Consider the following 12,556-nt stretch of genomic DNA (forward strand, 5'->3'; position numbering starts at 1 on the left):
TTATGGTAAAGCGTATCACGATTTAGTGTATAAACTAGTGGGTAAAATAAACCCTAGGGGAGGCCAAGTATTTCAAATCTCAGAAGGATGAAAAGGGACTCTTTACAAAAACAATAACCTCCTACCTTCCCTCTTATACGGAGGGTGGAGCGGGAGGCATTTAATAGGTTCAGATCTCCAAAGGAATCTGCAAACACAAATATGCCGGTTCCACTTCTCCACCTCATCAAAAACCGTCGAATTAAAGTAGTCTCGTAAATAGAGGTCATTAAAAACGCGTTTTGGATAACCAAACGACAAGAACGCATCAGGAGTAAAATCAAAAGACTGTCTCGCAGACCGATGCGTTTCCTGGGCAGATGGAGAACCGCCAGCATTAGTGAAAGGCCGAATTAAATGAGCCATAATAAAAGCTCGGTATTACCAAAACCCCCCTTTCCAACTAAAAAGTTGGATAGCAGGGTTTTGAGGGGCTATTGTGGGGCCCAAATAATTTATGAGCCGGGCCCATTTACCCGTGAGGAGGCCAGAGGCCCAAGTCGAGGAAGGCTATGGCCCAAGCTCGGCAGGATAGTCTTGGGATTCAGCCGAGGACAGTTCAGTCCTCGGCAGACTCAAAGTCCCACCAGAAAGAGGGGTAAAAACGGTATAGGATTAAAACTAGGAAGAAAAATCTAAAATATCTAGGGAAAGCTGCCCTTACTGCCATTCAATACTCTGAACCTGACAGAGCCGTATTCTTTGGCTTTTTCAACCACCCCCAACGACTTTGGGTATGGGCTGATGGGACAAGTATCAGTCTTGGAAAGGTTGATCCTATACGTGGACGAAGGACAATGAACGCAGGCAGATATAAAAGGAAAAATAAGTAACCTAGAGAGGAGGCAGGGGAAAAATGGCCAAAAACCAGAGCCTCCCAGCCCACCTCCAGGAGAAAGATTCCAGGGGTGAAGAAAGCTTAACCACGCATGAACACCACGAAAAACCCACCACCTGGTGACCAAGGCCTAGCCTTTCAAACCCATGCTCTACAAATGATATTGTTTGGGCCTTTTCACGTGCGAACCCAACACTTTTACGGTTCGTTACGAATCGTGTCCTTACAATTATTTTTATAAATTCTATATAGAAAATAATTTTTAGTTGGAATAATAATAATAAATTTAGAATATGAGATTCTTACTCATGTTTAGTTCCTTTGACAATAATTATCACAAAAGCCATAAAAAAATAAAATATTTGTGAATTCACTAAAATTAATCTTAATCCTTTAAATTTCCTAACTCTTTTGTGTGTGTGTGCGTGTGTGTGCGCATATGTGTGTGGAACTAATACTGTAGTATGTATTCTATTTAATTAGAATGGTTACTAATATAATAAATATGTTTGTTTTATTAAATTAATTAATTGTAAGCATAATGAAATTTTAATATCATTTTTCTAAGATTTATATGAGAAACAATCGGTTTTTTTTTATGTGAGAAACAATTTATTTGAAATATGACATTTTTACTCAAATTTAGTTGTTTTTGCAACAATTGAAACCATGTCCAACAAAAAGGGGAAAATATTTTTAGTAACACACAATCAAGAATGTAAAAAATAAAAAATAAAATAAAATAAAATTTAAGGATACATGCATTTTTTAGTAGGTATGAAACATGACTATCTATATTAGCTACTTAATCATGCAATTTTCAATTTGTAAACACATATATATAATATGATCAAATCACTGTACTACTTCTATTTTGTCTATATATAAAATAACTAAAAATTACAATTTTTTACAATAAAATTTATTGAAATATCTTTTTTGTACATCGATAGTTGGGGGTGAGGATTTGAATCCTAAATTTTTCTATTAGAAATTGAGGTGTCAATCAGTTAAGTTATAAGATTTTTGATAAAACTTATCGAAATATTAGAGAAAACTAATAATAAGTTGCACTACACATTGTGCGGGAACTCAACTAGTTAGTCACTAGTCAGTTGAACCTCGTAAAATTAGTTTTGCTAATTGAGCTAAGTTTTTCCAACTTTTAAAGAACCCATAAAAATTGAATCATAAACCCCAAAATTTGTTAATTGAGCTGAGTTTTTCCAACTTTTAAAAAACCCATAAAAATTGAATCATAAACCCCAAAATTTGTTAATTGAGCTGAGTTTTTCCAACTTTTAAAAATCCCATAAAAATTGAATCATAAACCCCAAAATGACATAGTGATGAGTTTTGAACTTCCAAGCCGAATATTTGAGGCAATAAAGATTCTAATGCATTTATGCAACTGAGATGAAAAAATTTCATGGCAAAAGGAGCCAGTACGCTGCACATGAAAATTTTTAAATGGTTTTTTTTTCTTCTTCTCAATTTAAAAGGTTTGGTGGTTGATGTTGTCTATTTATTTTATCCTCCAGAAAAACCTCTCTCTCTAAAGAAAAATACCTAATTAACGAAGTTGAGAACCATAAACAGCAATGTTATTGTTATTTGTAATATTCCAAATTGTGTGGATTAGCATGTAAATTTGGATGGTGAAAGTACTGCGAAAATGTGTACTGAGTTTTATATTGAATGTGTATTAAGTCAATATGGGAAAAGGCAGATTACCAACCTCTTGTCATATCACTCTAAATTTCTGGTTCAAAAACTCACATTTGAGATCACCAAACACCCAACAATAAAATTTTATATCTTTTTTCTTTGCTATTGTCAACATAATATATTCATACGTACATTAGGTGAGGTCTATTTCAAAAGACAATAATTGGCTGCAAAGACACTATTTTGTTCGTGACAAAATCTGTGCTGATAAGGACGTTGAATGAAATCAATACAGATAAAGAAAGTGTCCAGCAGTAAGTTTTTCCTTGGGTAAAAGGTAATAATAATATACATGGAAGAAAATGGCCTTTGAATAACATATATACTTTCATGCATGACTCATGTATGAGGTACCTAAGTGGTCATCAATCTCCCTCGGCACCTAATACTTGAGTGTGACACAAGGATCTAGCATGCCCAGTGGCGGAGTCAGGAATTTATTTTTGGAGGGGCCATATATATATTATTTTTTTTTTTTTTTGTATGAAATGTAAAATAGTAATATACAATACTTCATAACTCAATTTTTTCCATTTTATTTATTCAGATAATTGTTAAAATACCTATATGTTCATTTTAAAGATAATGAATGTTTAATTATTGTAATTTGTTTACACATGTATTTATAGATTGTATTTTATTTAAATGAAAATTATATTTATTTTTAGACTTTCTTGAATATGTATGTATATTATTAGGTATGGGAGCAAAAATAATAAGGTTATTTGAAAATTATCAAATTATTTAAGATATTTTCCAAAAAAAAATTATTTTTTTCAAAAATTTTGGGGGGCCTAGGCCCCCCTTGGTCATCAAGTGGCTCCGACACTGGCTACTTGCAGATAGTAGAGACAATGGAAAGAATTGTATGCATTCCACTAACTAGTGTTCCCGAGCTACCTATCTAGTCAGTCTCCAAATGTGTTCTAACCAAATGACATTATCACCACTTCTTCAAACACCATCATTAAGCAATAATCTCAAGAAAGAACTAAAAATGATGCATCCATGAAGGCAAGAGAGAATTAAGAAAAAGTAAATGATGCATTAGAATTGAAAATGATCAGAGTGATTAAATCCAGGATTTGTAAATATTGCAAAAAGAAAAAGAACAGAAAAGCAGCTGCGGACTAGTAGTAGTAGGCTTACTCCATTGGCATTAATACTAACTATTTGAGCAATGGCATAGAAAGCTAAAGCGGAGTGCTCTCTTTGCTATATGAGAAAGATTCACCCTCATCAATCCTAAAGCCACTAGTGGAAGCCTGATCATCGTGAACTTCATCTTAATCGCAGTGCAAATGATACAGCATTGAAATGACTTTTCTTCAAGTAAAAGGCTCACTCAAATAACATAGTGCTGATTAAAGAGATAACCGTGAGAAGACACTGATAGATAGTACACAACTCTTGTTTAGTTCTGTTTCTGGAAGATGACATTTCTATGGCCCAATTATTGATCCACTTCCAAATTCATGCCGCGATATATGATCTGGTCCCATAATTTCAACATTCTTGATAACATGGAAAAAGAAAGCAAGCAACCCCCCACCACACGGTCTAAAAGAAATAGAAGAATCCAAAACATGTCAAAATATGGTCAGAATTGAATCATTGTTGCGCATGTCAATGGTTTCACTGTCAAATGTTCAAATCATCTAAACAGCTATAACATAAACGTCTCACTTACAACATGCACTAATGGTGAAACCTGAACCAATCCATGTTTCTAAACTCACTTGAAGTTGAAAGTAAGTTTTAACCAAGTAAATTTATGTCAAGTTTCCCAGAAAAGGCACAATGCATAAATATTTCAGTGGAAACCTTGATCATTCTTATCACCTTTTTTACATTAAAAAAAAGTAACAAGTAAAAAAAACGTGCAAAACCATATTGAAGTAACACCACGCAATCTTACTCTTCTTTTTCTTTTCTTCAATTACTTGAAGTCAGTGAAATATTTTTTATATATCTAATCTCTCCTGTCAAGGTATCCAGAAGTCAATGCAGCTCCATTTGATTGTAGATCAATATATAGCGAAGAATAGATTCTTGAAAGTCCAACCAATTTCGGTAATGGAAAGCAGCTTCCTCAATTAAACAGAAGAAGAAGATGAACTAGAAAAACTTCCCATGTCTTGCTTTATCTTCTCATGTTCTACAAATAGTTTAATGAATAAGCATGCCTACATCAAGATCATGTCCTCCTTTTCAAAAGTTCATTTTGTGTTCCAATAATTTTAGCTCAAGTCAAAAGTAAACAATAATAGTCCACAGAGGAATTGCTGACTACAACATATTTAGCAGTTTAATCAATCTTTGTTAATCTAAGAATCTGACTTTCAGATAAAGTGATACTGTAATTATTAAAGTACTTGACATGCACATATCAGATGAGTGCTGAATATTGTCCAACCCAAGGGAAGGATGGGGCACTAGATTGATGAACATTGGTTACTCTCCTGATAATAGAAGATAAAGGTTCATGAAACACACAATTGTAACTTTTCTTTTGGATTATTAGATTATTGTACTGTTATAGATATAGAGCCCTATCAAAAGCTAGCTAGTTATATTGATCTTTCCTGCATTCCTTCTATTCTTAATCCAATTACCACCAGCATAATGAATATTACTTGTGTAAAGATATAATATTACCTACCAACGGAAGCGATGAAAATAAATAGATGTATTTTCCATTATCAGACTTATGTTTTCTGCCCAGCCCATATAGGAGATAGGAGGAAGAGTAGAATGACAAGTTGGCAACGAACCTACCATTTTAAAATGTTAGAAGAAAGAAAAGACAAACATCTACAATATAACACTTGGTTATATGGTATTTAGAACAGGACCTCTCGAGCACCTTTGACAAGTAACCTCACCATAATCACAATTCACAAATATAGGGTTTAGCTTGAAAATTAATCACGGGGACTTTGTCCAAGAATAGATGGCCCAGGACTGGGAGTTTGCTTTGCTTCAAGTCCTTTTCCCTTCAATCTGGGACTATGTTCCCCCTTTAGTTCATTTACATGGGGGCTGTATACTCTCTGCGATATCCGCGGGCTATGAGCAGGTCCTATATCCTCTAGTGAAGTAGGGGTTGAACTTGTTACTTTTGGACTCTGAGTGAGACGGATCTCACCACGGCTTCTTGTGATAATTTCATCAAGAATTTCCCCATCATCAAAGTTGGTAACTCTTGCCTGAGGATCCTGGTTCTGCAAGTATATATATAAAAAATCAAGACTGGGTAGATAAGCTTCAGAAGATAAGCTAATAAAGGCCTGTTTTCAAGGATGGAACTCATGTAACTAGATATGTTTTAATGCATTTTGATGTTCTTTTCTCAAATTATGTTGTGAACCCATGTACCACAATTCATCCAAATGTTTTTTGCTCAGATGAACCAATGTAAAAACTCAAACAACATGGATAAACAAATGCCTAGATGAAATCTAACTATGACTTCTTAACATTTTTTGTAATTGGAATTCATCAAGGGCACAATACTGGCAAGAAGCAGGACCAAATTGGAATTACTCTTGCGAAACAGAATGTAAAAAAATATTTAATCCAAATCTGATCTCTCCTCATAAAAAAAAAAAAAACTGATCTTTTGGTAGGTCTGGCTAAAATGACCAGAATGGTTAAGACAACATACTTGAAATGACACATTGAAGGCAATGGCAGGGGCTTCCTCATATTCTGCAGCATCCAAGTCTTGAAGATGGGCTCCTTTGAAAAACTTAGGGAGCACATACTGTCGCACTGGTACAAGAAGCATGATCAACAGTGGGAAAAGGACCCCAGCTATTGGTATCCATGTTAGGCCAAAACATAGAAGTAAGTAAGTTGTCTGGAACAAGGTGAAGGTAGCAATCGTTTTGAAGGGCACAGTCTCGACAAAGGTTGCATGATAATCCTCCAGCACCCTAACAAATTGTATAATCATTATCAGCATCTATTAAAAAAATAATGATGAATTATGTTCCATAATAAGTCCAACACTAATTTATTACATATATGAAAAACTATCCGCAGGTATGATTTAAGAAATGAAAAACCAAAAGTGAACCATTCTGGATTACATGAAGGATATAATGCATTTCCAATAGAATGACCAAGTATGTACGAGCTCGCACACACATGATATAAGACACAATGCTACATGATATTTGGTATTATAAAGCCAAATTCTGGAAAGAGGAGAAAAAAGGGATCGATAGTGAAGAACATGTGAAGAGGAAAAAATGTCTTTGGAGGTTTAAGTCTCAAAGTATAGAAGAAATTTAAGAATTTGTACCAAATGCCAAAAGCAACTGCGAGTATGAGCATAAACTTACTTGTATCTTCGACTTGGAGCGGTGAAAAGCAACAATATTCTCTCCCAGAATTGATTTCCAGGCAAGCTTTCAATTGCCATGAAAGCAAAGTAGCCCCAAAGAACTGAAGTAGGGATCTTCTTGAGAAGTGGCATTGCAGCAACACAACAGCCAACCATTGATGCCTGAAGCAGATTGCTGAGGCGTTGTTCTTTTACTTCAACAGGCAAAAGATCATCAATATCCTTATCCACATCAAAAACTGTCTCATCAATAGGGGCGTCTATGTAGCCACCACTAGAGGCCAATTGAATTGTGGATTCTTTCAGCTCTTTCAGTCCCTGATTGAAACTCAGATCTAAGACAAGAAAAAGGAAAAGATAATATATTTGTATTAATTAATTGTAAATGAATAAATTTACCAGAGCTGGTGGAGTTTCGTAGGCTAGTGGAGTCTGCATTCCATTATATGCTTCTTGCATGTTCTGGTATAATTGACCCAAATTTGAATTCTTACTAATACTTTTCCGGGCTGTTGATACGAGCTTATTCCGCAAAAGCTGTTCCATGGACAACAAAAGGGCCCAGAGTATTTATTAGGTTCTACATTACAAGAAAAGAATAATACTAACCAAACATTTGACTATACATTGGACCAAGAGAGAAACTAACAGAAAAGGATCAGTCAAAGACAAATTCAACACACACAAAAAGGAAAAGAAGGGATCATTCTCATTATAGAATAAATTAAAATTGGAAGACAAGAAGGATTTTTATTAGAGTTTCTGAACACAAGTGTCCATAGACAGATAATTCCAACTGCCTAATTTGTAAAATACATTGAGCACTCAAATTATTAGATGATTAGCATTGGAATGAAACTTTAGAATGGTTAGATTCTGGTCCTGCTGGTTTGCCAGCGTAGAGAGGCTAAGATTTTAGCCTTATGATCTGAATTCTATGATAAACTTGCAAACAAAAATAGGGGGATTTTATTGTTATAAAATGAGATTTATCAAATTACAGAACCCAATAAAGGAGCTTACCTGATGTTTTAGGGTAGCTAAGCTTTTTGTATGCATAGGAGATTGTGGAATTACACCATTAGAAGGAGGAATACCAATAAGCCCACATAATATGACCTGGCAAGGGAAGAATTCAAAACTAAAATGAAAATTTTCCCTAGATACAAGATAAAGTAAATGCTTTTATTCAATCTGAGATGGAGACTCTTGACATAATTACATGTGTGAAATTTGATATTCAGGGGAAACAACTTACCAAGAAACCCAAAAGAAGAAGGTCATAATGATAAGAAGCTGGTTTCTTCAGATTGAATTCCTTCTGTTGGGCAAGTTGAGATGCAACACTGTGATCAAAGTAGTAAAGCACAGCAATCATAGTTGCTGGTATAAATGCTCCAACTATATATAATGGAGGAACATTCAACATGTCCTGCACAACTAAGCAAGCATGAGTTTGTAGACAATCTTCAGATGCAAGGAAAAAAATTTTGGGTCCCTCTGAAAGCAGATGCTAGAAATGTATATTAGTAGATATCTGGCAAACCACACCTTAATGACTGTCCAATTTGAGTATGCTCCAGGAGACCATGGATTTGGGCTGAAAAGCCTCCTTGGGATTCCTCTTGGGACATCATTAACAGGTATATAAGACACAGCTGTCCATACAAGCACCATAAGTGGCACTCCATAATCCGCAATGAATCCCCGGAACCAACCTATAAATTCAAATCACATTTACCATTAAGAAACTAATCAGATATTAAGTGAACAGCATAGACACTGAAAGAATATTGCTTTCTCCTGAGAGAAGGTAACAAAAACACTTCAAAGAGAGAAAAATCACTGAATCCATAAAAAGAAATTGAAAAGATGACCTCACATATACTAATGAGGACAACAAGAGAGAGATTATCCATTTGAAGCTAACTAATAAAATGGGACACATGTGAATGATCTTTTAACCCTATATTCAAGAGTTCCAAAGAAAACTCCTCATACCTGTCCCATAGCGCCAGGATCTGGCTTTTCGGCTTCTTAATGCCGTAAGAAGAAGGCCAAAGGACAGAACCAAGGCAAACATTCCATTGCCAAATCGCCAGGATGGTTGGAGTGCAGTCTGTTTTGTATTTTCTCTTTGGGGTATACCAAACTCTTCCACAACTCCCTGTAGTATGAAATTCCAAAGTTGAAGGTACCACATAAAAAATATTTATAAACAATATTAGTATGTTGAGTTATTTGAGGAAAAGTTCAACTAATGAGAATTACTCAACACGCTGGATGTTTTCCAACTAACTTACAAATAAACAGTTATTTCGAAAACTTCTGAGTCCTCATTGGTGAAAATGAAACTTTCACTACACAGTAAAATCATAAAGCATACTCACCCGTATGGCCTGCTGCATAAATAGCATTGCAATTAGCAGACCAAACAATTCGCCAGCAACGCGCGTAAACCTATTGATAATAGAGCATGCACCCAGAACAGCCAGCAAGAAGAGCAAGAGGGCTGTCCACACGCATACCCTGAAATCCCAATGAAGATTGTTAAAATATCACCAAAAATCAATCCCTTTGCATTATTCATATAACCTTACCATCCAGCCCAGGCTAAGAAGAGTTTCTGCCCCAAATCCTTCCGGTCTTTAACAAAGTTGAACATGAATGTATACATCAACACTGTAGGCTCAGCCACCCCTAGAATGAGTAGAGGCTGTCCCCCAATAACTGAGTGGATAATACCACAAAGTGCTGTTGATGCAAGAGTTTGCACAGCAGTCAAAGTTCCTCCTGTAACATATAATCAAACAAAGCATGTCTTAGCAAACTATACCAAAGTACAAAGTACAATAGGATGTTAGCAACACCAAAAAAGGAAAATCTATCAGACCTGTATTTCTCTCCAACTGCTCCCCAAAAGATATAACAGGAATTGCTGAAGCAAAAAATATGTATGTTGTTGGAGCCAGGATCCTAAATGACAGAAAATAATTATTATAGCTTCAAATGACATATATTTAGAAGTAGCAGTGTAGGCAAAAATTGAACATTGTCCATGGACCAGAAACAATATTGTCTTGAAGTTGTGATAGCTCCTCCGATTACAACAACCAAGCCTTAGTCCCAAAATTTTGGAGTTGCAGTTGTAAAATCAATATCTTTAAACAACAACATAATATTCTATTTGTGATAAAGGGATGAGCAGTGCAAGAGTTGCATACCTGATACCTGCGCGGATACCACCAGTCCAATCTTGTTTATAGCACAAAAGCCTTCCTTTGAGGTCATTCTTGATTCCACGGAAGGGAACAAATGTTTCTTCCATAATAAGTGAAATATTTTGTGAACAACAAAAGGACTAAAACTTTATTTAGCTTTTGTTTTGAGTAACAAGTAACTGGGGCAATATATGATATCGAAGAAGCTTAAGTTAAGTTCAAATTTAAGGGACTCAAGAGGCCAACATGGTTACTAAACGTGCATAACAGAAGATATATATAATATATGTATGTAAATACATAATTTAAGGGAAGAGAGGCAGAGATTTCTTCTTCAACATTGGCAGTGAAAGAAAGGCAGGACAAAAGAATGTTGAGTCATTAACAGACCCTTGAAGATAATATAAACATATGAATAAAGTTGAAGAATTTTACATTTTTGTGTAAAGAATAATTGGGGTATATTGCTTTGAAGAAGAACAAAAGGTAGTAAGTAATGAACCTAACTACTTGGATTCCATATCTTTATAAAGAATCAAGTATATTAATATTAGCGGATGGAATCCATAATGAATTGAGAAGTTCCATATTAACGAACACAGACACTCCCCATATATGCTCAGATCAGAACAAAGAGTTGACTTTGGCAAAGCTCAGATCCATCACCTTCCCTTTTCTCCTATCTATCAAAGTGGCCTCCTATTCATCAACTGTTCCCATTAATAATAACAAATTGGAGCAGAATGCTAAGGATTAAACTACATGGTACAAATTCTACATGCCAAAATTGGTGAAATTTGTGTCAAGCTCTAGACTTCAGAGGTTATAAGAGCAAGAACCAAGAAATTAACGAGAACCCATTACCAGAAACTGCATTTTGGGATGGGTTCAGAACAGTTTGAAGCAAGTGGGCATTAACATAAAGATTGGAAATTTAGCGAGAATTCATGACTAAAACTATAGCAGGATTGATTCAGAACAGTTATGAGCAAATGGGCATTAACTAAACTGGGAAAAGAACCAACTTGAACAGCTAAACAAAGTTACATTATTCAAAAAGAAGACCCTTTTGAGCAACAACTACAACAACAAAGAACTCACATATATATATATATATATAGAGAGAGAGAGAGAGAGAAGAGTAGGTATGGCTTGCAGTTACATCAGCTGAGAGCACAGAAATATAAAAAAAGAAGACAGGAATGGAAGAGACGGTTCAAAATGTATGCTTTCAAAACAGCTTCTGAACTCTGACGCTATGGATGAGCAAGGAGAGAACAAACTCAGCAAAATGTTGAAGTGATTTTCGCGTGAATGAGATAGTGTGCTGTGTGACAGAGCATAAATAAGTAAAATAAAATCTCTCTCAAGTCTTGGCAGTATTGATTATTAAAATAAAAACAAATAAACAATTTGATTAGAGAGAGAAAGAGAGCCGTGAGAAAAATATAGTAGTAGTTTATTTTTTTCACCTGAAATAAACTAATGCTTACTAACCCAGAAAAGATATCAGTTTTTTTTTTTTTTTTCCTTTCAAAAAGAAAAAAAATATCAGTTTTTTTTTTTTTGGACAGAAAATAATGAACAAACAAGAGTCAAGAGACATCATAAGAAAACCATTGTATGAGGGTTAATTCAATTCAAGTTAAGGCTACACTAAAAACTGCCTATTGTCTTGGTCTGATGATAAAAAAGACAATTATCATAAGCGGATGTTATAGATTAAATCTCTCTAAAAATAAATTTTTTGAGGTTTGATAATGTTTTCTATAAATGAATTGAGATCAAGTGCACCTGATGCAATAGCAATGGTGGTTGAGATTGAAGTTGAAAAAAGTAACTTTTAATCTCAACCATTGAATAGAAAAATTGAAAAATAATTGAGAAAAGTTAAAAAGTAAAGTTAAAAAATAAAGATGGTAAAAATTTATGTGATTGAGAGTAGGTAATTGAACCGGATCCAAATCCTCTATAAATCTTAGTACTTCTATGCATTTCTTGACATTTGTAGAAGGATTTTAGTTTTACTTTCTTGAACCCCATATGAGAAGATTGTACTAAAATAATAGAACTATGTAGGTAAATTATTCAATCATAGGCCTTCCTCCTCAAAGCCACAGCATATTAATGGCTTTCAATTGGCTCCACTGATTTTATTGTCTATAAGAGCATTAACAGCAGACCCTTAAAAACCACATTTTTTAGTTAAAATTTTATCAAAACTCACCTAAAATTTTCATGCATCAGATTTAATAAATGGTCCAAAAAAAAAAAAAAACTTAATAATGAACAATGGGCTCAATACACTTATTGAATACGGTTCACTCAATACATAAATATATATATATATATATATATTTATTTATTTATTTATTTATT

At 34.5% G+C, this 12,556-nt stretch overlaps 1 protein-coding gene across 1 annotated transcript; it reads right to left on the reverse strand.

The window, feature by feature from the left end:
* Nucleotides 1-5,279: 5,279 nt before the first annotated feature.
* LOC115963730 (probable boron transporter 2) lies at nucleotides 5,280-11,501 on the reverse strand. Its single transcript, XM_031082864.1, has 12 exons — nucleotides 10,181-11,501; nucleotides 9,850-9,932; nucleotides 9,557-9,749; nucleotides 9,347-9,485; nucleotides 8,958-9,123; nucleotides 8,508-8,674; nucleotides 8,215-8,388; nucleotides 7,980-8,075; nucleotides 7,356-7,493; nucleotides 6,955-7,274; nucleotides 6,273-6,543; nucleotides 5,280-5,829 (listed from the first exon to the last, which is right to left on the reverse strand). The coding sequence occupies exons 1-12, from the start codon at nucleotides 10,282-10,284 to the stop codon at nucleotides 5,530-5,532; spliced, it is 2,151 nt and encodes a 716-aa protein (XP_030938724.1). The 5' UTR covers nucleotides 10,285-11,501; the 3' UTR covers nucleotides 5,280-5,529.
* Between the last annotated feature and the right edge of the window lie 1,055 nt (nucleotides 11,502-12,556).

This window comes from Quercus lobata, chromosome 10 (assembly GCF_001633185.2).
Source record: "Quercus lobata isolate SW786 chromosome 10, ValleyOak3.0 Primary Assembly, whole genome shotgun sequence".
NCBI classification, from domain to species: Eukaryota; Viridiplantae; Streptophyta; class Magnoliopsida; order Fagales; family Fagaceae; genus Quercus; species Quercus lobata.